The 25,523-nt window shown below is 39.4% G+C and overlaps 2 protein-coding genes across 2 annotated transcripts; one reads left to right on the plus strand and one right to left on the minus strand.

Annotated features, from left to right (window-relative positions):
* Positions 1-6,631: 6,631 nt before the first annotated feature.
* On the plus strand, positions 6,632-15,290 carry dnaaf4 (dynein axonemal assembly factor 4). The gene is made up of 9 exons (XM_072386732.1): positions 6,632-6,754; positions 8,544-8,691; positions 8,782-8,915; positions 9,019-9,229; positions 10,491-10,627; positions 10,701-10,810; positions 10,885-11,038; positions 13,864-13,969; positions 14,300-15,290. The coding sequence occupies exons 1-9, from the start codon at positions 6,632-6,634 to the stop codon at positions 14,434-14,436; spliced, it is 1,260 nt and encodes a 419-aa protein (XP_072242833.1). The 3' UTR covers positions 14,437-15,290.
* Positions 15,024-24,550, minus strand: LOC140307741 (homeobox protein DBX1-B-like). The gene is made up of 4 exons (XM_072386731.1): positions 24,181-24,550; positions 23,652-23,735; positions 16,175-16,380; positions 15,024-15,517 (listed from the first exon to the last, which is right to left on the minus strand). The coding sequence occupies exons 1-4, from the start codon at positions 24,548-24,550 to the stop codon at positions 15,236-15,238; spliced, it is 942 nt and encodes a 313-aa protein (XP_072242832.1). The 3' UTR covers positions 15,024-15,235.
* Positions 24,551-25,523: the final 973 nt, after the last annotated feature.

Raw genomic sequence — 25,523 nt, forward strand, 5'->3', positions numbered from 1 at the left:
GGCAGCCCACATCCAAAGAAGAGCTTTGGGATGTCCTTCAAGAAGCCTGGAGAACTATTCCTGAAGACTCCTTAAAGAAATGACAGAAAGCTTGTCTCAGAGGGTTCAGGCTGTGTTGGAGAATAAAGGAGCTCAGACCAGAGATTCACTTTAAAGCTGCTGAGAACTGAGAAAAAACTCTGTTTCTGCCTCAGATTCTGGGTTTATGTTCATGTTTCAGTGAATCTCTGCAGCTGTTTCCTGGAAATGGATAAAAAAAAATCTTGCACATTTCTATAGAACACATGACTTTGATTTCGCTGGGCGTTGTCTCAAAGGGAGTAATGAATATTATATTATAAATTAATATTTACTATGTAGCAACTGCATTAAACTCCCACAGTGTGATACTTCCACCGCCGTGCTTCACTGACGGATGGCGTTAAAGAACAAAGGAGTTCAACACTAAATGATGTGTTAAAAGCTGCACTAATGTTTCAGAGTCTGTTTCACAATGTATCATCGTACTTTTCAATGATAAATTCACATTTTGCTCAATCTAACAGACAAGTTGATCCGATTCACGGGTTTGAAAATGTGTGAGAATGTTCAGAAAACGTACATGTTGGTTAAAATGGGTTCAATATCAATTTTAGACACTGCAGGGCGAAATAATCAGTCAGAATCTGTGTTCACATTCATGTCTCCTTCTCAAATAAACGACCTTTGAACCTGCTGCTGAAGGGGAGGAGTCAGAGGAGAAAACCACGTGACACAGATACAGGAAATAATTATTTTCAATGGGCTGTTGAATGATAAATAAATCCTGTACCAGCAGTCACAAAACCAAAGGTCGGGCTTTAGACTCAGATCTGATGGGACAAATTCAAACTTAGTGTGTTTAAATGACAACAACCAAAGGTGATTTGACCTTAGCTTTAGTTTATGTATTGTATAAGGTAAGTTTCATAGCTTTAGTTTATTTATTGTATAAGGTAAGTTTCATAGCTTTAGTTTATTTATTGTATAAGGTAAGTTCCATAGCTTTAGTTTATTTATTGTATAAGGTAAGTTTCATAGCTTTAGTTTATGTATTGTATAAGGTAAGTTTCATAGCTTTAGTTTATGTATTGTATAAGGTAAGGTCCATAGCTTTAGTTTATGTATTGTATAAGGTAAGTTTCATAGCTTTAGTTTATTTATTGTATAAGGTAAGTTTCATAGCTTTAGTTTATGTATTGTATAAGGTAAGTTTCATAGCTTTAGTTTATGTATTGTATAAGGTAAGTTCCATAGCTTTAGTTTATGTATTGTATAAGGTAAGTTTCATAGCTTTAGTTTATGTATTGTATAAGGTAAGTTCCATAGCTTTAGTTTATGTATTGTATAAGGTAAGTTTCATAGCTTTAGTTTATGTATTGTATAAGGTAAGTTCCATAGCCATAGTTTATGTATTGTATAAGGTAAGTTTCATAGCCTTGTTTGTTCCTCCATTTTCAAGGAGAGATTTTTGTTCTAACCTGTCATAATCTCCGTTAAAGGAGAGCTTTAAGTTAAAGTTACATTTTCATAGAGCCTCTGTTTTGGAAGAGCGCGTCTTTTGTTTTGTTAACTATTCATAGCTTCTGTTTTCCTCCCAGCGTGGAGACTTTTATGATTTTGTAACTTCCATAGCTGCGCTCCTCCTCTGCCACAGTTACCGAGGAGAGTGCTTAGGTTTTTTTATAGTAATTTATTTTTGCGCTGCCGGGAGATCGCCCTGTATTACCCTGTGTGTGTTGATAAAATAAAAGCCTTTTGGAATCCAAAGACCCTGCATCTGTGTCCTAAGTCCTCGAGGTTCCTGACACAAGTCATCTGTGACAGAGAGGCGGTGAAACTCATCTCATCGTTCAAGTTTGATAAAAGAAACAGAAAAATATGTGAATGAAAGCAGCTTCATTGGGAATCCAACTCTACATGTAAAGAGCAGCTGAGCACATCCGAACTGTGTTATCTGGGTGTGTTAAGCCATTTTAGTTAGTAATTACACCATTTTAGTTGTGTAAATAGTAAAGCTCAGTGATATTGTCCTTAGATGTGTGAGGTGTTAGTCTCAAAGTTATCTGATGTCTGGGAAGCCACGTTTACAAGTATTTAAAAGTCAGGTTTTACTGTAATTGAACTGTTTTTAAAGCCATGAAAATGTACCGGCTGAGGTCAGCAGCATTTCGGTGGCCTTCGCATTCCTGACGTCACGATAACCTACTGTAACACATGCTGTCGGCTCAGCGTTCAAACAGTCGTGTCACGTGACTTTAACTCGAGTTCAGAGAACAACTTGTTCAGCCTCACAGGGGGAAAACAATTATAGAATTTAAGAAACAGAATGCAGTTGGCTATTATCTTTATTATCACCAGGACTTGATAATTTTCACGGTTTATGATAAATATCGAGTTTAGATAGTTTACTGTTTAACAATTAAAGGTCTATAAAATGCGATAATGTTGTTTTTTTATCTCTGCAGGACTGTAAAAGTACTGTCGACTCTGATAATCTGATTATGGGAAGAATTTAAAGGTCCAGGGCAGTGTCCTTGTCAGGAAGGTTGTTTTGGAACAAAAGGTCCTGCAGCAGCATTTAAACGCACCGACGGATGATTTATGGCTCATTTTGAAGGATAAGGCTGGAAATGTGAAGAGGAAAACATGTTTAAATAATAACTAAAGCTTCCGATTATTCACTGTTGCTGCATAATGTTAAAGATATCAGAGACTTGGCAGTTATTTACTGCGTTTTCCATGTTTTTAAAAAGCTGTTTTTGTGGTTTATATTCTGAATTATATCAGTTTTAATGCTCCAGTATTTCAGGAAACAGCAACAAAGGACACAACAAATATTTCCAGGCTCTTGTTTAATACATTTTTCGACCTATGATTATGAATTACATTTGTCCTGTTTGGTTTGGTTTAGGTTAGTTTTGCATTAGTCTGTCCGGCCTTGCGTGGTCTGTGGATGAAAACCTCATATAGATGGTTTAACTCCTTTTCTTTAGGATTTGTTTATGTGGTTTGTCTGTTGGGCCGCTGTTATGTCTGACCATCATGGCAGTTTAAAGCCTTAATTCCAACTTGATCATCACACTTTAAGAGGGAACACAAATATGTCACAAAGATACATCATTTGTTCCCATTTCTTTTACTTTAGCTGCATCTATGAAAAACAGCAAAGAAAACACAGTTTGACAGACAGAAAATAGGATTTCTGCAGCAACAAGGTGATTCCCAAAGAGCTATTAGCTGAAAACTTGGCATATCTCAGCATGGTGTGCAGTGTGTCCTTAAAACATTTGAGGAAACTGGACAAGTGGAGGACAAAAGAAGAAGTGTCAGGCCTAAAAAACTATCTCCAGCAGATGAACAGGATCTGAAAGTGATGTCCTTAAGAAAGAGGAAAAAATCCAGCTGTGACCTGACAGGACCTGAGAGATGCATCTGGACCTTCAGCTGATCCATCTACTGTTGGCCCAAGCCTCATCAGAAATGGGCTCCATGGAAGGGTGGCTGTCAAGAAGCCGTTCTTAAGGAAGGGAAACAGGGAGAAAAGGCTGAGCTGTGCCAAAGGACACAAGAAGTGGACTGAAAATCAGTGGCAACAGGTCTTATGGAGGGATGAATCCTCCCCAGAGCCCGGACCTCAACATTATTGAAGCAGTGTGGGATCATCTGACAGAGAACGGAACAAAAGGCAGCCCACATCCAAAGAAGAGCTTTGGGATGTCCTTCAAGAAGCCTGGAGAACTATTCCTGAAGACTCCTTAAAGAAATGACAGAAAGCTTGTCTCAGAGGGTTCAGGCTGTGTTGGAGAATAAAGGAGCTCAAACCAGAGATTCACTTTAAAGCTGCTCAGAACTGATAAAAAACTCTGTTTCTGCCTCAGATTGTAACACCTTCTGTGGTGAATGATCCGAGTGCAGAAAGCAGCGGTCCGTAGGCAACGGCTGAAACCAAAAACTGAACCTGGAACACAAAAGAGTAAATAATAAAACATCTTAGGGGGTAAAACCAGAGGAACCGGAAAACAGAGATTATAGAAGACGAAGAAACGGCACAAAGGAAAATAAATACTGAGGGGAACGAATGAGGAAGTGACTGAATGAGTGGAGACAACGAGGAAGAAGATACTGAGGATAGAAACTAAAACACAATAAAAGGTATAAGCTCAAAGAGTTAATTCAACCATAGAAAAGACCAGAAACCCAAAGGACAGGGAATCAAAACACAGGAAGGATCGGGACAGTTTTACTGTATTTACATTGATGTTGTGGGCAAATATCTTTATTAAAAATAATCATTCTGCTGATTCTGATCATTTTTTGACATTTCTTCTTCTTTTAATGAGCACAAACCTACTCAATGACAGAAAACAACTGACTGCTGTGGAAGATAAACAGGTTAAAATGGAGTTAAGATGCCGCCTGCTGGATATTTGCTGAACCTGCAGCTGCAGGCTAATCCTGACGGTTTCAGGGCAAAGTTAAAGAAACATCACCGGTTACTGGCAATAAATAGGTACTGATGTTTGGCTGATATATTGGTGCATCTCCTTGTTTCACAGCTCAGTAAATCACTGCATCCATTTCCTTTTTACTGGGAATATCTAAGGAAATGAGCCTCTGTTACATATCAGGAATTGTTGTGAACTGTTGCTTTAATCAAAGTGAAGGAGGGGAGTCCAGTAAGAGTAAGTTTGTATCTTACATTTCTGTTTCCTTCCACAGGAGGAAGCACAGCTGTTACATGGATCTAAGAGGAGAAACCTTTCCAGATTTGGTTTATTTACCACAAACTGTGTAAAAAACAGGAATATTAAAAAAACAAAGACAGTTAAACACACTGTTTTCAACATTTTCCAGGCTTCGGTTCACATTTCTGAATCAGTACTTTGCTGCCAGGGAACTATGACAGCTTCAATTAAATCAGATAACAGTCTGATAAAAATACACAAACATCCCATCTGAGGTCAATGTCCTCACATATTTAACTCCACCCTTTTATTTCCAACCCATCGATAAAGGCAACGAGTGTTCGGTCTGTGTCGGAGGAGTGCATGTGGATGATGTGAATAATGGGGATCATTCAGGTTCTGAGTTTAATTTCAACTCATTCGTCTACGTGAAACAATTAATCCACACTGGCCAGCACAAGTCATTGAGTCCTGAGTCGATGGTTTTAAATGCTGTATCAGATCCAGCAGCACAAACAGAGTATACACCCACCTCGATCAGAAGGTTGATACAAACACAACGAGGATCCAAACAACAGGGCAGCAATAAGTGGATGAAGAAAGTCAATGACTCGGCTGAACACGTTTAATTCCAGGTTGTAAAGCCAATCACAGCGGGTTAGTGATTGCTTTTCAGTGGCACATTTATCTCATCAGCGATTAATGGCATCATAAACCTCGCTCAGTCTGACAGATCATGGCCAGAGTTGCCAAGTCCGCTTATTTTAAGCGACTTTGGGCTTTTTGCTCGTAAATCTCATCAGTCGCGGGTTTTTGGGCTTGTTTTCTAAAGTGTGGTCGCTTATTTTGTCCTTTTCCATGACCCGTCCACACTCTCTAATTGGATCTACCTCGACTGACAAAGAAATCAAAATACACCGCATTAATAAATCATGCAGTTGCCCCATGCAGGTCATTTTATTGTCAATTTGTCTTTATTTATGCCGAATACATATGTACTTTTCTTTTTTTTATAGAAGTTTAAAACAATAAGTGTTTGTGAGGACTGTGTTTACTTTTAATTTACTGAAAACAGAAATAAATGTTTGTATTTATATAGTTATCAAGAGACCTCTCTTTACAGGATGTGGGAGGTCACCTGTTGGCTTGTTTTCTTGGAGCTGGTTGCTTGTTTTTATCTCCAGATCTGGCAACACTGACTGTGGCTGTTTTAAAGAGATTATAAAACATGTTTCCTTTCCGTTTAAGAGAAAAACTCCTCCCTTGCTGGTCGTCATCACTTCCACCCGGCGGTAAAGGGAAAAGAAGCAGACCCACTGAACAAGAAAAGGTCCCACCACAGCATTTCAGTCAGGCTGAGGTCTGGACTCTGACTGGACCATTGCAACACCTTGATTCTGTTCTTTTTCCCACATTCTGCTGTAGATCTGCTGCTGTGTTTGGGATCTTTGTCCTGTTGATGAGCCAGTTTCAGCCCAGCTTTAGCTGTGGGACAGATGGCCTCACATTTGACTCTAGAATACTTTGGTATCCAGAGGAGTTCATGGTGGACTCAATGACTGCAAGGTGCCCAGGTCCTGTGGAAGACTTAATAAATACCCACTTACAGGAAGGTGTTAAAATATTTTGACACATTTAAACCTTTAAAAAGAGAGTTTAACAGTTAAAAAAAAGCTTCAAATACGTCTAAGCAAGAACATAATATCCACATTTAACTCACGTCTGCAGCATGTACTTTAGAAAAGAAAAAACAATTTTCCAACAAACCTGAAGGCAGCACAGTGCCCAGATCACCATAGCAACATGACGCATAACGGTGGGAGACGGTGTTAGAGTTCAGGACTCGCAGAAGTTTTTAACCTGAAATCAAGTAGGTTTTATTACGACATAATTTACTGGAACGTGCACATAAAACTGAGCCCGACATGCCACTGCACGTGACGGACCACACGTGGACCCAGACGGACTCCACGGTCTATATCAGCGTGCCGTTAAAAGGGGCGACATCCGGGAAAGTGGACATAGTGTCAACAGACGACTACCTGAAGGTGAAGTGAGCAAATAGTCAGTCAGTGTGCGTTATTTCATATTATATATATGTCTATGGTTTCACTCATAGATATATGTATGTCTCACACACGCACGGCACGCACACGAGACATTGATGCCAGTTCCGTGGCAGATTTGGCGTTACATCCGGCCAAAAAACTAATAATAATAAATAATAAAACTAATATAACATCGAATTGATCTATTTTAACACAACTTACCGTCTTCGGTACAGAATTATAGAATATTTAAAGGCTCAATAAACAAAATAAAAGTAAGAAATATATCTTGTGTTCACGAAAAACACGTTAACGATCCCGCTGTTTTACTTCCGTTAGCCGCCATCTTTGTTTTCCCGGAAGTAGATTTTAAAGAAAAGGCGGCTTCAGTTCAACACATTAGATACGTCAAGATCAAAAACTTTAGAAAACAAGAGAGAAAGTGGAACTTCTGCAGGTTTATACTGATATTAAGACCATATTTTTTTAGTGTTACATTTTGTTGTAATATGTAAATATTGCCTCAACCTCTGAAACTTTGCATTAGTTTCCAAAACAGAAATATAGAAAAAACAGAATAAACTATCAAAAAATAGGTTTTTACTGCTAGGATAATCAAATTATCAATGGAGCAAGCAATAAATTATTCTGAACGTGAAATGTCAGAAAGAAATTAGATATTAAACATTCTTAAATATACAAACAGCAGCTAAATGAGGCAGAAACAGAGTTTTTTATCAGTTCTCAGCAGCTTTAAAGTGAATCTCTGGTCTGAGCTCCTTTATTCTCCAACACAGCCGGAACCCTCTGAGACCAGCTTTCTGTCATTTCTTTAAGGAGTCTTCAGGAATAGTTCTCCAGGCTTCTTGAAGGACATCCCAAAGCTCTTCTTTGGATGTGGGCTGCCTTTTGTTCCGTTCTCTGTCAGATGATCCCACACTGCTTCAATAATGTTGAGGTCCGGGCTCTGGGGAGGATTCATCCCTCCATAAGACCTGTTGCCACTGATTTTCAGTCCACTTCTTGTGTCATTTGGCACAGCTCAGCCTTTTCTCCCTGTTTCCCTTCCTTAAGAATGGCTTCTTGACAGCCACCCTTCCATGGAGCCCATTTCTGATGAGGCTTGGGCCAACAGTAGATGGATCAGCTGAAGGTCCAGATGCATCTCTCAGGTCCTGTCAGGTCACAGCTGGATTTTTTCCTCTTTCTTAAGGACATCACTTTCAGATCCTGTTCATCTGCTGTAGATAGTTTTTTAGGCCTGACACTTCTTCTTTTGTCCTCCACTTGTCCAGTTTCCTCAAATGTTTTAAGGACACACTGCACACCATGCTGAGATATGCCAAGTTATCAGCTAATAGCTCTTTGGGAATCACCTTGTTGCTGCAGAAATCCTATTTTCTGTCTGTCAAACTGTGTTTTCTTTGCTGTTTTTCATAGATGCAGCTAAAGAAATGGGAGGACACACCAAATGAATATCACCCACTATCATTGGCTGATGTTGTTTCTTTTGCTGATGAGAGACGTGTCGTCAAGTAGCTGAATATAATGCGAATAAATCTCTGTATCCCTTGTTTTTACACAAGAATTCAGAAAGATTCTCTGGTAGCAGCTGTACAAAAGTGAATCTTCAGTCATTTTTCTGGTTCTATATAAGAGAAAAAACACAGATTGGTTCCAGATTCACGCTTCCTCTGTGATGAAACAGATTTTCTGAATATTCAGAAATTTGTTAAGGTATTTGGTGCTTTCCTTCTAACAGTTTTCGCCTTTTTTTTCATCCACACAGGTGCATTTCCCTCCATTTCTGTTTGAGGCCTTCCTGTTTGAACCCGTCGATGATGATAAAAGCACAGCAAAGGTTGGAAATGGAGTCGCAGTTTTCAGTTTGTCAAAGAAAACCAGCGGACTCTGGGACAGCCTGATGATAACTACAAGTAAGGACTCTGCTGGGTGTCCTCGCATCACCTTTGCATGTGATCTGAGCCTTAAATATTCTGATGAAGTAAAGTTTGATTTGTGTTTAGATGATAAAGAAACCAAGAGGGAGATCAGAGAAAGAGCTCTGGAGAAACACCAGCAGAAGCTTTCCTCAGAGTCCAAACGAAAAGCAGAGAAACAGCAAGCAGAGAAAAAATATGCTCTGGAGACGACGATGAAGGTAACACCACAGCTCACATCAATCAGAAAGTGTTTCACCACCAGAAATCTGTTAAATAAGCTACTGCAGCAGGACTGAACCCAAGTGTTTGACTTTTAATCAGCTTGAAAACGATGAGAGAGACAGAATTAAACAGATGAAGGATGCAGAGCGAGAGAAAACCACCAGCGAGCTGGTGGCATGGCAGCTGAGGCAGAAACAGAAAGCTGAGGAAGACCAGCTGAAGCTCCGCCGGAGGGAAAGTCTGAACCACCAGGCAGGCAGCACAGAGAGACAAGAAGATGGAGCGGCAACCTTCAGAGGGGACAAACTGGGTGAGTATTTTCATGTTAAAGGGGAACTCCAGTGTTTTTAAACCTTATTTCTGGCATGAAATACCTTCATCTGCTCACTGAGAACAGTTTGGTGAAAGTCGGCATCCTTCTGAAGATATTTAGATAACTGGAGATCCATATAACGGAGTGAACGGCGCTTAGAGCCTCTAAATAAGGCATTATCTGTCTTTATTTCACCAATACTTTAAGAAGAATGAATGAATGAACGTGTGCTATAGCCCTGTTAGCTCATAGCTGCTGTTATGTGGCTACTTGCAGCTATAGGAGAGCTAACGGAGGGATTTCTACACAGGCACTCTACTGGGACCACTTCATCCACACGCCCCCCTGCAGCACAGTTTATTCACTCCGTGCTCTGTGACAGTCGGCTAACTTCACACAGAGTTTGCTGCTGATAGTTTTGTGCAACATGGCAGGATATTTATCAGATTTTGACGACTTTGAGTACGATGGACGTTCTTACCGGAGTGAATAAACTGTGCTGCAGGGGGGCGTGTGGATGAAGTGGGCCCAGTAGAGTGCCTGTGTAGAAATCCCTCTGTTAGCTCTCCTATAGCTGCAAGTAGCCACATAACAGAGCTATGAGCTAACAGAGCTATTAGAAAAAGTGCGACCCGGCGACAGGGACGTGGGTACCCGGAGTCTGGTACAGCCAGCAGCAACCATCGGTAGGAGTAATCCATGGAGCCTCGGATGTCGTAGCCGGCGTAATCACTGGAGAGACCAAACAACATTTGGCGAGCGTTGTACGTGGAGGACGAAGCCAATTGAGCTTTCAGCCGGCATATTACTCCACCTCTCTTTCCTTGTCTTCTGCGACGGCTGTTGCGTGGTAACCAACAAGGTAGACGCCATAGGTGAGAGAGTACAGACGCCATAACAGGAGGCGGTGGTCTTGCCCTATCGGCAAATTGTCCACAAAATCGCGGATCCCCAAGAGCCTCAGGCAATCATACACCAGTAAAGATGCCACTTCACGAGATAAAAGCGATAAAAACAGGACAATACACAGAAAAGGTAGCAGAGGTAGACGGCCAGCCACAAACAACGGTGCCATCTTCGTTCCAGAATCTATATGTGGATCTCCAGTTATCTAAATATCTTCCGAAGGACGCCGACTTTCACCAAACTGTTCTCAGTGAGTAGATGAACGTATTTCAGGTTTAAAAATATCCCTTTAAGTTCCCCTTTAATCTGCTCAGACACTGGTGGATTCTAATGAACATGCTCCTGCGTTTAGGTCAGAGTGACACCAAGAGCAAGAAGAAACAAGCCAACCGACCCCCCCCGAGAGTCAGTGGAAGCATCCAGATCACATTCACCCCACGAGTTTTCCCCACAGCCCTGAGAGAGTCCCGCGTGCCAGAGGAGGAAGAGGTGAGTTTATTCATTTCAAACATTTGGAATTACTCTTTAACACTATCAAAAACCTTATATTTTTTCCAACCAGTGGCTCAAAAAACAAGCTGAAGCGAGACGAGCCGTCAGTGCAGCTGCTGAAGAGCTGAAGGACCTGACAGAGGAGGAGAGGAACCCCGACTGGCTGAAGGACAAAGGAAAGTGAGTGAAATCACATCTTTACCAGCACCAACTCTTCCCGGCATCAGAATCACTGAACCGACCGTTTCCTTCAGCAAGTGCTTTGCGGCGGGGGATTACCTGGGAGCGGTGAACGCCTACAGCTTGGCCATCAGGCTCAACAGACAGATCCCTGCGCTGTATTCAAACAGGGCTGCTTGCCACCTGAAGTTAAGAAACCTTCACAAGGCCATCGAGGACGCCTCTCGGGTCTGTAAAATCTTTTTATCCACACAGCTGCAGGTTGTCCGAGTCACAGAACAGAACCGTTCAACCAGAAAGCTTCAGCTAACAAAGTAATGTGGGAACAATAATGTTCATCTTTCAGAAAGGAACAGCAGTAACTCCTTAGAAGTTACGTCATCTTCATTAGCTAAGCTGTTAGCGTTAGCTGCTGCTAACAAAGTAATGTGGGGACAATAATGTTTATCTTTTAGAAAGGAACAGCAGTAACTCCTTAGAAGTTACACCATCTTCATCAGCTAAGCTGTTAGCGTTAGCTGCTGCTAACAAAGTAATGTGGGAACAATAATGTTCATCTTTCAGAAAGGAACAGCAGTAACTCCTTAGAAGTTACGCCATCTTCATTAGCTAAGCTGTTAGCGTTAGCTGCTGCTAACAAAGTAATGTGGGGACAATAATGTTTATCTTTTAGAAAGGAACAGCAGTAACTCCTTAGAAGTTACACCATCTTCATCAGCTAAGCTGTTAGCGTTAGCTGCTGCTAACAAAGTAATGTGGGAACAATAATGTTCATCTTTCAGAAAGGAACAGCAGTAACTCCTTAGAAGTTACGCCATCTTCATTAGCTAAGCTGTTAGCGTTAGCTGCTGCTAACAAAGTAATGTGGGGACAATAATGTTCATCTTTCAGAAAGGAACAGCAGTAACTCCTTAGAAGTTACGTCATCTTCATTAGCTAAGCTGTTAGCGTTAGCTGCTGCTAACAAAGTAATGTGGGGACAATAATGTTTATCTTTTAGAAAGGAACAGCAGTAACTCCTTAGAAGTTACACCATCTTCATCAGCTAAGCTGTTAGCGTTAGCTGCTGCTAACAAAGTAATGTGGGAACAATAATGTTCATCTTTCAGAAAGGAACAGCAGTAACTCCTTAGAAGTTACGCCATCTTCATTAGCTAAGCTGTTAGCGTTAGCTTCAGCTAACAAAGTAATGTGGGAACAATAATGTTCATCTTTCAGAAAGGAACAGCAGTAACTCCTTAGAAGTTACACCATCTTCATCAGCTAAGCTGTTAGCGTTAGCTGCTGCTAACAAAGTAATGTGGGAACAATAATGTTCATCTTTCAGAAAGGAACAGCAGTAACTCCTTAGAAGTTACGCCATCTTCATTAGCTAAGCTGTTAGCGTTAGCTTCACTTAATAAAGTAATGTGGGAACAATAATGTTCATCTTTCAGAAAGGAACAGCAATAACTCCTTAGAAGTTACGCCATCTTCATTAGCTAAGCTGTTAGCGTTAGCTTCACTTAATAAAGTAATGTGGGAACAATAATGTTCATCTTTCAGAAAGGAACAGCAGTAACTCCTTAGAAGTTACGCCATCTTCATTAGCTAAGCTGTTAGCGTTAGCTTCAGCTAACAAAGTAATGTGGGAACAATAATGTTCATCTTTCAGAAAGGAACAGCAATAACTCCTTAGAAGTTACGCCATCTTCATTAGCTAAGCTGTTAGCGTTAGCTTCAGCTAACAAAGTAATGTGGGAACAATAATGTTCATCTTTCAGAAAGGAACAGCAATAACTCCTTAGAAGTTACGCCATCTTCATTAGCTAAGCTGTTAGCGTTAGCTTCAGCTAACAAAGTAATGTGGGAACAATAATGTTCATCTTTCAGAAAGGAACAGCAATAACTCCTTAGAAGTTACGCCATCTTCATTAGCTAAGCTGTTAGCGTTAGCTTCAGCTAACAAAGTAATGTGGGAACAATAATGTTCATCTTTCAGAAAGGAACAGCAGTAACTCCTTAGAAGTTGGTGTACGTCATCTTCATTAGCTAAGCTGTTAGCGTTAGCTGCTGCTAACAAAGTAATGTGGGAACAATAATGTTCATCTTTCAGAAAGGAGCAGCAGTAACTCCTTAGAAGTTGGTGTACGTCATCTTCATTAGCTAAGCTGTTAGCGTTAGCTGCTGCTAACAAAGTAATGTGGAAACAATAATGTTCATCTTTCAGAAAGGAACAGCAGTAACTCCTTAGAAGTTACGTCATCTTCATTAGCTAAGCTGTTAGCGTTAGCTTCACTTAATAAAGTAATGTGGGAACAATAATGTTCATCTTTCAGAAAGGAACAGCAGGAACTCCTTAGAAGTTACGCCATCTTCATTAGCTAAGCTGTTAGCGTTAGCTGCTGCTAATAAAGTAATGTGGGAACAATAATGTTCATCTTTCAGGAAGGAACAGCAGTAACTCCTTAGAAGTTGGTGTACGTCATCTTCAATAGCTAAGCTGTTAGCGTTAGCTGCTGCTAACAAAGTAATGTGGGAACAATAATGTTCATCTTTCAGGAAGGAACAGCAGTAACTCCTTAGAAGTTGGTGTACGTCATCTTCATCAGCTAAGTTGTTAGCGTTAGCTGCTGCTAATAAAGTAATGTGGGAACAATAATGTTCATCTTTCAGGAAGGAACAGCAGTAACTCCTTAGAAGTTGGTGTACGTCATCTTCATTAGCTAAGTTGTTAGCGTTAGCTTCAGCTAACAAAGTAATGTGGGAACAATAATGTTCATCTTTCAGAAAGGAACAGCAGTAACTCCTTAGAAGTTACGCCATCTTCATTAGCTAAGCTGTTAGCGTTAGCTGCTGCTAAAGGGTTTTATTTCATGATGTGTCACCTGTAGAATACTTTCAGTCTTTGCTGTGGATGAGGGCATCAGTCCCTCATCAGAGACCCTGATCCAGTCTAACAGACAGTAAATCCTGCTGCTACTCCGCCACACTTCTGCTCTGAATACACGTTTACTTTATTTGAACTTCACCCAGGTTCATGTTTCAAAATCAGACCTGGTGTTTGTCTGCAGGCACTCGACCTGCTGACTCCGGCGGTCGCCGCCAACGCTGCCGCCAGGGCCCGAGCCAGCGTGCGCCGAGGATCTGCTTTCTGCCAGCTGCAGCTCTATGCTGAAGGTTTGGTGTTTCTTTTAGACCCAAATGTATTTTGTTCTGAAGGATTTAAACCAACTTTTCTGTTCTAATAAGCTTTTGATTAGAACTAAATCTACAATTCTCAGAAGTCTTTTAACCCTGTTCCACAAAGTTGGGAAAGGTCCATGTTTCCCACCTTGTAGCATCACTTCTTCACATAATATTTGTATTTCTCTGCTTCTTTTGGACTTGGCAGTGTACAGATTTCATTGGTTTAACTTTTATTCTTACGTACTTTGGCTTTGATCAGAGCAGCGCGCTTTTTCTTTTCTTTTTTTTCTGTCAGCTGATCCACCTGTGACTTGTTTTCAGGACTCCAGGACTACGAAGCTGCTCTGAAGCTCGAGCCTCACAATGAAGCGCTGCAGGCTGACGCACAGAGAATCAGAGACACCATCCAGGGCACTGCAGCCAATCCCGACTCAGAGAAACACGGAGGAACGCGGTGACCGTCACGGACTCACAGGTGCAGGTACGACCAGCTCATCTGCAGGTTTTCAAAAGAAGTGGTTTCATCTCACTGAAACAGGAGACTGCAAAGTGCCAGAAATGATTAGATTTGACCTGCTGGAACCTTCTGTAAACACTGCAGGAAAACGTTGCTGTCTGACACAGAGCGCCCCCCTGTGGTTGAACGCTGCACCTGCAAACATCTCTTCTCTGTCACTGATATTAACGCACGTTTACATCAGGATCTGTGTGCATCTCTGCTGACTGTTTGAAGCTCACAGCATAGATTCAGCTGCAAGTGGAAGGTGTAAAGCTCACCATCAAAGCCAAAAGATTTATAGTTCTGATTTTAACACATTTCTCCCATCCACGATGAGCTCTTTCTCTTTCAGTTTAATCATCTTTGTCACTGGTTCTGGGGAACTATTGGGAACTATTTCCACTTTCCACCGTGGATTTATGTAGAAAATGACTTAGATCGAGCAGTTTTCAGATGTTTAAATCTGTGGTGTGAAAAGAAAAAAAGCAAATGAGACTTTTAAGTTTTATTTAAGAAAATAAGCAAAATGTCAAATATGTACGGAAAGAACATTTTGAATATTTTAGCATCATTTCAGTCTACAAATATTAAATCTAGATCGGCTCGGTATGGCCTGCTTATTGTGTTAAGACATACGGAGCTCCATATAAACACTGTACAGAAACACGGGGGTAAATACATCTATGTACAGAGCAGATTCAGGCACTTTGGATCGACTTCCATCCGCTCTCTGGGATGAATCCTTCCTCGTGGACCTCTTATGACACTGTGATTTCTTCACTGTCAGACTCTGACTGTTTGCTGGACTCTGATGGAGAGGAGAGGTGGTGGTGGAGGTGGTGGAGGTGGTGGAGGTGTGACTCCTGGCTGTCGGCCGCAGTCCTCAGCTGCTGGCAGAAGGTGCTGCCCACGTCGGTCAGGTCCGGGTGGGGGTTGGTTTTGGTAGGAAGGGTCTGCTGGCGACAGCCGCCCGTTGACAGCAGCTCCCTTTCTTTGGAGTTCCTCCACTTCATCCTGCGGTTCTGAAACCAGATCTTCACCTGCTCAGGATGCAGAAACAGCAAGGTGTCACGGACAGATAATGAGCTCGATTTGAATCTGCAGAGGTTTGTTCCTCCACCGCTGAAGCTTAGCAGGATTATACAGAAAGTACAGAGCTGAATTTCATGAAAGCTGGTGGAGAGCTTGACCTCTGAACTTAAGATGTGTTAAAACTGGAGCACTGAAGCTGACATAAAACATGTAACAGGCTCATGTTTTAGCCTCTCAACACTGGCACCCGTCTGATGACCATCCATCCATGTATTCATGCACATACTGAAGCTTTTCTTCAATAAAATCTAAATTCTAATCATCCATTTTGCTCTGGTTGCTCTAAACTACAGAAAAGCACAATTCTTTTTGTCCTACGAGGGGCCAGCATCGACTCTAAATGTCCAAAGTAGGTTAAATGTTACCTACCGATATTTAGCCTTATTTTACAGAATGTAAAATCATAAAAGTGATGATTTAAATTCTAAAAAATGGGAAACTTCTGCATTGCACATGTGATCCAGTAGGGGGCAGCCAACCTGAGCTTGTACAATAAGTTCTTCGTATAAAGTCCGTTAATCTGCACATGTTGGGGCTGATCCCACACCAGTCTTTGGATAAAATGATTCACTGTAAGTCTTATAAGAGGATTCTCTGTCGCGTACCTGTGAGTCCTTCAGGCCCAGTTTGCCGGCCAGTTTCTTCCTGTCCGGTTTGCTGATGTACTTCTGCTTCTGGAAGGTTCTCTCCAGGGCCTTCCTCTGGAGGTCCGAGAACACCGCCCGCCGCAGCATGCCCCTCCTGGGCTTCCCCCGGGGGGCGAGCGGCCAAGAAAAGGTTCCCGGGACAGGAACCACGGAGGAGGAGGAGGCTGGGGGACGAAGCAAAAGAGATATCTGATCAGATGTTTGATTTGTTCGGTGCTGTTTTCTGCAGGTGTGACTCTCTGCTGGCCTCAGAGCTGCGTTTAAAGACGCAGGAACAGCTCTGTGTTTCAGAGCCACCGCTCTGTATCTGCGGTTATATGTGAGAAACTTGGACGCTGGTTTAGCGTGAGGTCTTGTGAACTTTGTCATGTGATTATCCTCCACGTTTGTCGGCGTTTTGAGTCCCTCCTTGTCTCTGTAATGAGCACACAGGCTCCCCGATGCTCCTCATAATATCCCCGTTCTGCCTCAAATCTGATGCTGAAGAGCCCAATTTGTCCAGCAGTGGAAACAGAGGCTATGCTAATGAGACGGGCTCTCCAAAGAGCGGCTCACACTGCCTCTAATGAAGCATGAAGGGGGGATTGTATAGGCTGCAAATGCATAAAGAAAGGTGATTGTGTTGTAATGAATTGAGTGGAAAAGGCTGTCGACAGGCCAGTATATTACAGGCCCATTAAAGGCAGGTCAGGACTGTTTGAGAACATTCACTCAAGCTTTAGTTTTCACAGCCTCACAGACGTGGATGTGTGAGTGATTGCAGATGTTGAGAGCAAATATGTTGGAAATAAACCAGTTATTACATAATTCAGAGGTCGTTTTATAGTTAAATATGTGAATTTATCAGATATAATATGTGTGAAACAGTTTCTACGAGATTTCCTGCAGAACTCTGGAGTTCTGGTTAAATATTCTTTTCTAATCTGCTGTTTAATTCAAAATTATTTCTCAGAAAAATTATTCTTATATTTTAAAAAAATGTGATGAAAATATCCAGACATCATCTGGAAAATACAAAACCATTAAAAGACTGCACATATTTACAGGCTCAGTGTCTGAGAAGAAAAGAATCGGCCATAAAAACACTTCCATGCATGAATAAAAAGATATGGATAAATCAAAGGGCTGAATTAGATTAATGACAACCTTCAATACTTCAGAGAAACGGCAGTTTGAACCTATTCGCAGCTTTAAAAGCACCGAATAGGGACAAAAAATGTAAGTATTAGAAGAAAAACATCCTTTAACCAACTTTCTGACCATATATTATAGCTTAAAAATGAAAAAAACATCCTTTAACCAACTTTCTGATCATATATTATAGCTTAAAAATAAAAAAAACATCCTTTAACCAACTTTCTGATAATATATTATAGCTTAAAAATAAAAAAAAACATCCTTTAACCAACTTTCTGATCATATATTATATCTTGAAAATAAAAAAACATAATTTAACCAACTTTCTGATCATATATTATAGCTTAAAAATAAAAAAACATCCTTTAACCAACTTTCTGATCATATATTATAGCTTAAAAATAAAAAAAACATCCTTTAACCAACTTTCTGATCATATATTATAGCTTAAAAATAAAAAAAACATCCTTTAACCAACTTTCTGATCATATATTATAGCTTAAAAATAAAAAAAACATCCTTTAACCAACTTTCTGATCATATATTATAGCTTAAAAATAAAAAAAACATAATTTAACCAACTTTCTGATCATATATTATAGCTTAAAAATAAAAAAACATCCTTTACCCAACTTTCTGATCATATATTATAGCTTAAAAATGAAAAAAACATCCATTAACCAACTTTCTGATCATATATTATAGCTTAAAAATAAAAAAACATCCTTTAACCAACTTTCTGATCATATATTATAGCTTAAAAATAAAAAAAACATCCTTTAACCAACTTTCTGATCATATATTATAGCTTAAAAATAAAAAAACATCCTTTAACCAACTTTCTGATAATATATTATAGCTTAAAAATAAAAAACATCCTTTAACCAACTTTCTGATAATATATTATAGCTTAAAAATAAAAAAACATCCTTTAACCAACTTTCTGATCATATATTATAGCTTAAAAATAAAAAACATCCTTTAACCAACTTTCTGATCATATATTATAGCTTAAAAATAAAAAAACATCCTTTAACCAACTTTCTGATCATATATTATAGCTTAAAAATAAAAAACATCCTTTAACCAACTTTCTGATCATATATTATAGCTTAAAAATGAAAAAACATCCTTTAACCAACTTTCTGATAATATATTATAGCTTAAAAATAAAAAAACATCCTTTAACCAACTTTCTGATCATATATTATAGCTTAAAAATAAAAAAACATCCTTTAACCAACTTACTGATCATATATTATAGCTTAAAAATAAAAAAACATCCTTTAACCAACTTTCTGATCATATATTATAGCTTAAAAATAAAAAAACATCCTTTAACCAACTTTCTGATCATATATTATAGCTTAAAAATGAAAAAACATCCTTTAACCAACTTTCTGATCATATATTATGGCTTAAAAATGAAAAAAACATCCTTTAACCAACTTTCTGATCATATATTATAGCTTAAAAATAAAAAAAACATCCTTTAACCAACTTATTGATCATATATTATAGCTTAAAAATGAAAAAAACATCCTTTAACCAACTTTCTGATCATATATTATAGCTTAAAAATAAAAAAACATCCTTTAACCAACTTTCTGATCATATATTATAGCTTAAAAATGAAAAAAACATCCTTTAACCAACTTTCTGATCATATATTATAGCTTAAAAATGAAAAAAACATCCTTTAACCAACTTACTGATCATATATTATAGCTTAAAAATTAAAAGAAACATCCTTTAACCAACTTTCTGATCATATATTATAGCTTAAAAATAAAAAAACATCCTTTAACCAACTTTCTGATCATATATTATAGCTTAAAAATAAAAAAACATCCTTTAACCAACTTTCTGATCATATATTATAGCTTAAAAATAAAAAAAACATCCATTAACCAACTTTCTGATCATATATTATAGCTTAAAAATAAAAAAAACATCCTTTAACCAACTTTCTGATCATATATTATAGCTTAAAAATAAAAAAAACATCCTTTAACCAACTTTCTGATCATATATTATAGCTTAAAAATAAAAAAACATCCTTTAACCAACTTTCTGATCATATATTATAGCTTAAAAATAAAAAAACATCCTTTAACCAACTTTCTGATCATATATTATAGCTTAAAAATAAAAAAACATCCTTTAACCAACTTTCTGATCATATATTATAGCTTAAAAATAAAAAAACATCCTTTAACCAACTTTCTGATCATATATTATAGCTTAAAAATAAAAAAACATCCTTTAACCAACTTTCTGATCATATATTATAGCTTAAAAATAAAAAAACATCCTTTAACCAACTTTCTGATCATATATTATAGCTTAAAAATAAAAAAACATCCTTTAACCAACTTTCTGATCATATATTATAGCTTAAAAATAAAAAAACATCCTTTAACCAACTTTCTGATCATATATTATAGCTTAAAAATAAAAAAACATCCTTTAACCAACTTTCTGATCATATATTATAGCTTAAAAATAAAAAAAACATCCTTTAACCAACTTTCTGATCATATATTATAGCTTAAAAATAAAAAACATCCTTTAACCAACTTTCTGATCATATATTATAGCTTAAAAATAAAAAAAACATCCTTTAACCAACTTTCTGATCATATATTATAGCTTAAAAATAAAAAAAACATCCTTTAACCAACTTTCTGATCATATATTATAGCTTAAAAATAAAAATAAAATTCATTTAAACAAAGAATATTGAAGGCAGGTTTGGAAACAAAAGAACAAACAAAATATTGGAGAATTTTCGTGGAAAGTACGTGAGATTATTTAACTTTAACGTTTAGTCAAGGACGACCAAATGAAATGGATGTATATATATTATATTATTCTATTTAATGTAAATCACCACAGTTTATTTATTTATAATTATTATAAATGCAGACGTGAAAAAGTAAAGTAGAAACTGGTTAAAACTTTAAAGAAAAGAAGATGTTTCAGATTAAAATAAGTGTCCGTGTGGAAATATGAGACCTTGAAATAAAAAAAATGAGGTATTTTAAGTCAAATAACTTTAAAAAGCGAAAATAAAGACACAGGATTTTTAGAAAAAAAACATTTATGAGTGAATAAGATGAAAAGAAGTATGAAAACGCAGAGAAATGAACCTGCACTGTGAGGGTTAACAGAGACCTTGTGAAAAACGTACCTAACTGAGGTGTGTGTGTGCGTGCACGTGCGCGTGCACGTGGCTTTGGCTCCAATTGGTCACGGTGTTGGTCGCTTTGTGGGCCGGCGGAGGGGGTTTGGTGGGAAAACGATGGCGCGTGAAGAGGCGCCGAGTTCCTGAGCTGGGAAGATACCCGCCTCACATTTAGACCGTGACAAACGGCGCTAATTTATTTAGAGCGGAACAAACTGGACTAATTTGTAGATTAGGACAACTGGTGATAATGTCAGCAGTCAGTGCGCCCGCTAAATAGGCCTTCAAATTGGCGGAGCTGATTCTAGGGATTCCCATCGCACACACCAAGGTTTCTTTGAATGTAAAGTCGCAGAAGAGTCATCAGAAGGCAGAGAAACTGCAGAGAAACTCACAGGTGAAGATAAAGGTTAGACAGAACAACTGGACTTTGGTTTCAGCTCCAGGAAGAGCTAATGAAGCTTATTAAGAACTTATCTGCTGCGAATATAAGCGGAATTAAAAGACATAAAAATGTCAGTAAATCATTTTGTTCTGGGTTTGGAGAGAAATAAGATTAAAAAAAAAAACTGTTTATCAGTTTGAAACTGAACCAAAAGTAGAATCTGCTGCAGCATCACTCAGTAAAAGTTGTTCTGGAGCCAAAGAAAGACAGAAAGTTTATAGAATCTACAGCAGCAGCTTCTGGAGCTTCTCCAACCAGCAGGTTACCTGCAAAAAACTAAATATGTCATTAGTTTATCAGTTTGAACCTTTATTTAACAGACACAAGACCAAAAAAATGGCCAAAATGTTCAGTTTCTTTACTGATAAACTGCTTTCTTTTTAGAAAATCAGTCAGTAAAAGTTGTTCTGGAGCCAAAGAAAGACAGAAAGTTTATAGAATCTACAGCAACAGCTTCTGGAGCTTCTCCAAGCAGCAGGTTACCTGCAAAAAACTAAATATGTCATTAGTTTATCAGTTTGAACCTTTATTTAACAGACACAAGACCAAAAAAATGGCCAAAATGTTCAGTTTCTTTACTGATAAACTTCTTTCTGTTTAGAAAATCACTCAGTGAAAGTTGTTCCAGAGCCAAAGAAAGACAGAAAGTTTATAGAATCTACAGCAACAGCTTCTGGAGCTTCTCCAACCAGCAGGTTACCTGCTGACAGGTGAGGGTGTCAGGATTGGGTATAAAAGCAGCTTCCACCAAAGGTTCAGCCTCTCCAACAAGGACGGGTCGTGGCTCACCGCTTTGGGCCAAACTCCATCAGAGAATCATCAATAAGTTCAGGAAATGTTCCTCAGAGTCAGACTGGAAAGAACTTTGGTCTTTCAGCATCTACAGAGCAGAATATTGGGAACAGATTCAGGGAGTCTGGGGAAGTCTCAGTGTGGAAAGGCCAAGGACAGAAAGCCCTGCTGGATGAGCTCGGAGCCCTCAGGCAGCACTGCAGGAGAAACCGTCAGGCCACCATGATCCATACAGCCACATGGGCTCAGGAGGAGCTGGGAAAAGCATTTCCACTCAACACAGTCCACGGCTGCATCCAGAAATGTGAGCTGAAGCTGCATCACACCAGGAGGAAGCCATATATCAGCTCTGAGCAGAACCACGGCCCAGTTCTCCGGACTCCAGCTCATCTCAGAGGGACAGAAAGACAGTGGACACGTGTTCTGTGGGCAGATGAGTCCACGTTTCAGCTGCTTCTGGGGAAAACTGCTGAGAAAGAGCATCCAGCTGTTCTCAGAGGAAGGTTTAAAGCCAGCGTCTGTGATGGTCTGGGGCTGCAGCAGAGTCCATGGCATGGAGGGCTTCATCTGGGTGAAGGTACCACTGATGCACAGCTGGATGTTGGAGTTCTGCAGAGACAGATGCTGCCATCAAGGTGACTTCTGTGGTTCTTTCAGCAGGACGATGCCAGACCTCATTCTGCAGGACTTCCAGCAGCTTCAGACACACAGAGTGTGTGAGCTCGGCTGCCTGCCTGCAGTCCACATCTGTCTCCTGCTGCAGATGTTGGAGCATCATGAAGAGGAGAACCAGACAACAGCAACCAGGGACTGCTGAGCAGCTGGAATCTGGGATTCAGCAGGAATGGACTCAGATTCCTGTGAAAAACTCAGTTCCCGAAGCTTTAAAAAGAGTCATTAAAGGAAGCTGAAGGATGGAAACATGAGTCTGGAGCAGCTTTTACTGAGTGTTTCTGCTGCAGATTCTGCGTTTGGTTCAGTTTTATAAAGACAATCGAGTTGGTTAGTGAAGAAAATGAGAAAAAACACCATCAGTTCTTTCAGTATCCAGCTGATGGATTCATAATTATTAACATTTCAGGAAAAAAAAGACTTAAATGAACTGCAGTTCAGATTTTTAGGAGTCATGTTACTCCACCTTTTCTCTTCAGGTGAATATCTGGACACCTGCAGGACCAAGATTATGTCGTTTAATCCCAGACACACTCAGAAAGTGAGCCAACAGAACCACGCTAAACAAAACGGGTTAAAAACATATATATGTGTGTGTAAATCATCATAAATATAAATGTGTAAATACTCTGATCTGTTCAGAGTCCAGAGACACGCACACCTGAACCCCGACCAGGTGAAACAACTCCACTGAACGACCCGGTTCACCCTGTTCAGGCTCAGATCCAAACCCGTTTCAAACCTTTCAGCACCAGAACATTTCACAGAAGCACGAATAAAAGCAAAACTCAGCTGCAGAAAGTAACTTATTGATGACTGCAGATGTTTTTTAGTGTTCAAATGGACCATTTGCTGCCATTTTTAATCATTTGACTCCATTTATTAAGTTGTTCTTGGGGTTTGACTGTGAACGCACCACAATTACATCCTAATCAGTTTAATTCCTGATCAATCTGCTGATTATTTTCATTAAAAACATGGAAAAATGTGCGTTTCCTCAGCCCAAAGTTTAAACCGCAAATTTGTCCCATTTTTTTGTAGAAATACAACGATTGAAAGATGAAATGATTCAGTTTTTTGTCGATTGAGCTGATCAGAGATCAGACCCTGGAGGAGGAAGAACTTCACACAGAAACAGGTCTATTTGTGTATCACAAGAAGAATATTTCAAGGATTAAAGGAGGACGGCGAGCATCACCTACCGGAGAAATACGAGGCTCTGATGAATGGATGGAAGCTTCCATCAAAGAAAGGCAGCGGCAGCGACTTCGCCTGCAGACTCTGGACTGTTGGAGAAAAACGGGCTCACATCATTTCAGCTTCTGGTGCATTTATTTAACTCGTTAAATGAGTTTTAACTTGAAGAAAACATGCAATCGGCTCATAAAATGTGAGATTAAATCAGTGCTTTCTGTGCCAGATTAAAAAAAAAACAATAATTAAACATTAAATTCTCACATCTCCTTTATTTCACCTTTAAATAATGATAAATATTCTGACCAGTTTAAACTAACAGAACATCCTTTTATCAGATATATTTCACTGATCTTTGTCCTGAACCTTTATTTATACTTTTAAACTAAACCGCATTTATTAGATTTTTCTAATGATAATTATCACATAAAACACAAGTTTGATGATGAAACACTATGATGGATTATGGACCAAATTACAGGTTAATTTAAACTATTTTTTATGCAAATAAAAGACAAGCATCAGTCAGTGACTCACCGGTCCGTGTGGACGGGGCCAGGATCGCGCTGACTCCGAACTTAAGGTAGCCGGCGTCCGCGCAGACCGTGTGCGGAGACCCGGTGCTGCTCCGATTCGGCTCCCCGGAGTTCTGGAGGGCGGACCGTTCGGTGCCGGGACCCAACAGCCGAGGAGAGGAGCCGGGCCCCGGGTTGAGCGGCAGCATGTCCCCGGAACCTCTGTGGGAGAAAGTCCGGTGGATGAAGCCCACAGGCTGGCTTAACCGGAGGAGGTCCTCCACCAAGAAGCCGGAGGGCAGTGATCGGTTCAGGGGCGAGGAGATCCCCGCGGGAGGATGCAGGAAGCCGGGGTAGAGAGGCGGCGGCACAGCGCTGCAGGGGAACATCATGGTGGTCCGGCTGGAGGCGTTTTTCAGATTTCTTTAGGAAACACAGACTGTCCACACAACTTCTCTGGGCCCTGCGGCTCAGGTTTTATATCAGGGAGTCACTCCCACACCCGAACACACGCGTATGCGCGTGCTTGTGCGCGCTCAGAAGTTCAACTCTCATCTCCGCATGACGCCCTGAAAGCAAAGGTAAGAATAACGATTAAAAAAAAGGGGTTTATGCGTTTAGAAAGAAACTTTTAAGTCATTCTGGAAAATTTTATAAAATAAAACAACAAAAAAGAACAACTTAAATCTATAATTTGTTAATTTTTTTCAAGCTTAATTTACAAAAATGAGTCCAAAGAAATTATTTTCACTGACCAACTTAATTAATCTAATAAAACAGGAACAAATGTAGACTCTGAAGCATCAACACACTCAGTTAATGTGGCTCCAGAGTCGTGTTTCCCTTCAGCTTCCTTTAATGACTCTTTTTAACGCTTTAAGACACTGATTTTTGCAGTTTTTCACAGGAATCTGTCTCCATTCCTGCTGAATCCCAGATTTCAGCTGCTTATAAATACAAAGAAGTTGGTCTGTGAAGATCCTGAAATTCATTTTGTACTTTTAAACTTTTATCTTTTTTAAACTGACCACAGGGATTTTAAACCCACTTTTTAAAGGAACAGCAGGAGCTTAATTTCAGATTTCTGATTAAAATCCAAAGCACTGAACTGTTCTCAGATAGTATAAATAGATATTTGACTTCTGATAGCACAGATTTAACATTTTACATCAGTAGTTTCTGTCATAATTTACACGTTGCTTTGAATTATTTTCTGTTTTCTGTTTCTTGGACAAAAACAAGCATCAAAGGTCTATTTTTGATCATTTATGTAAGTTATCAAGAAAATAATCTTCAAATTGAACCAAAAAGGAAACCAATCACTCATTATTGTCGCGTATAAAATACCAAAACAAGCTAAACCTC

This window comes from Leuresthes tenuis, unplaced genomic scaffold (assembly GCF_036924035.1).
Source record: "Leuresthes tenuis unplaced genomic scaffold, fLeuTen1.0.hap1 SCAF_5, whole genome shotgun sequence".
In the NCBI taxonomy this organism is placed as follows: Eukaryota; Metazoa; Chordata; class Actinopteri; order Atheriniformes; family Atherinopsidae; genus Leuresthes; species Leuresthes tenuis.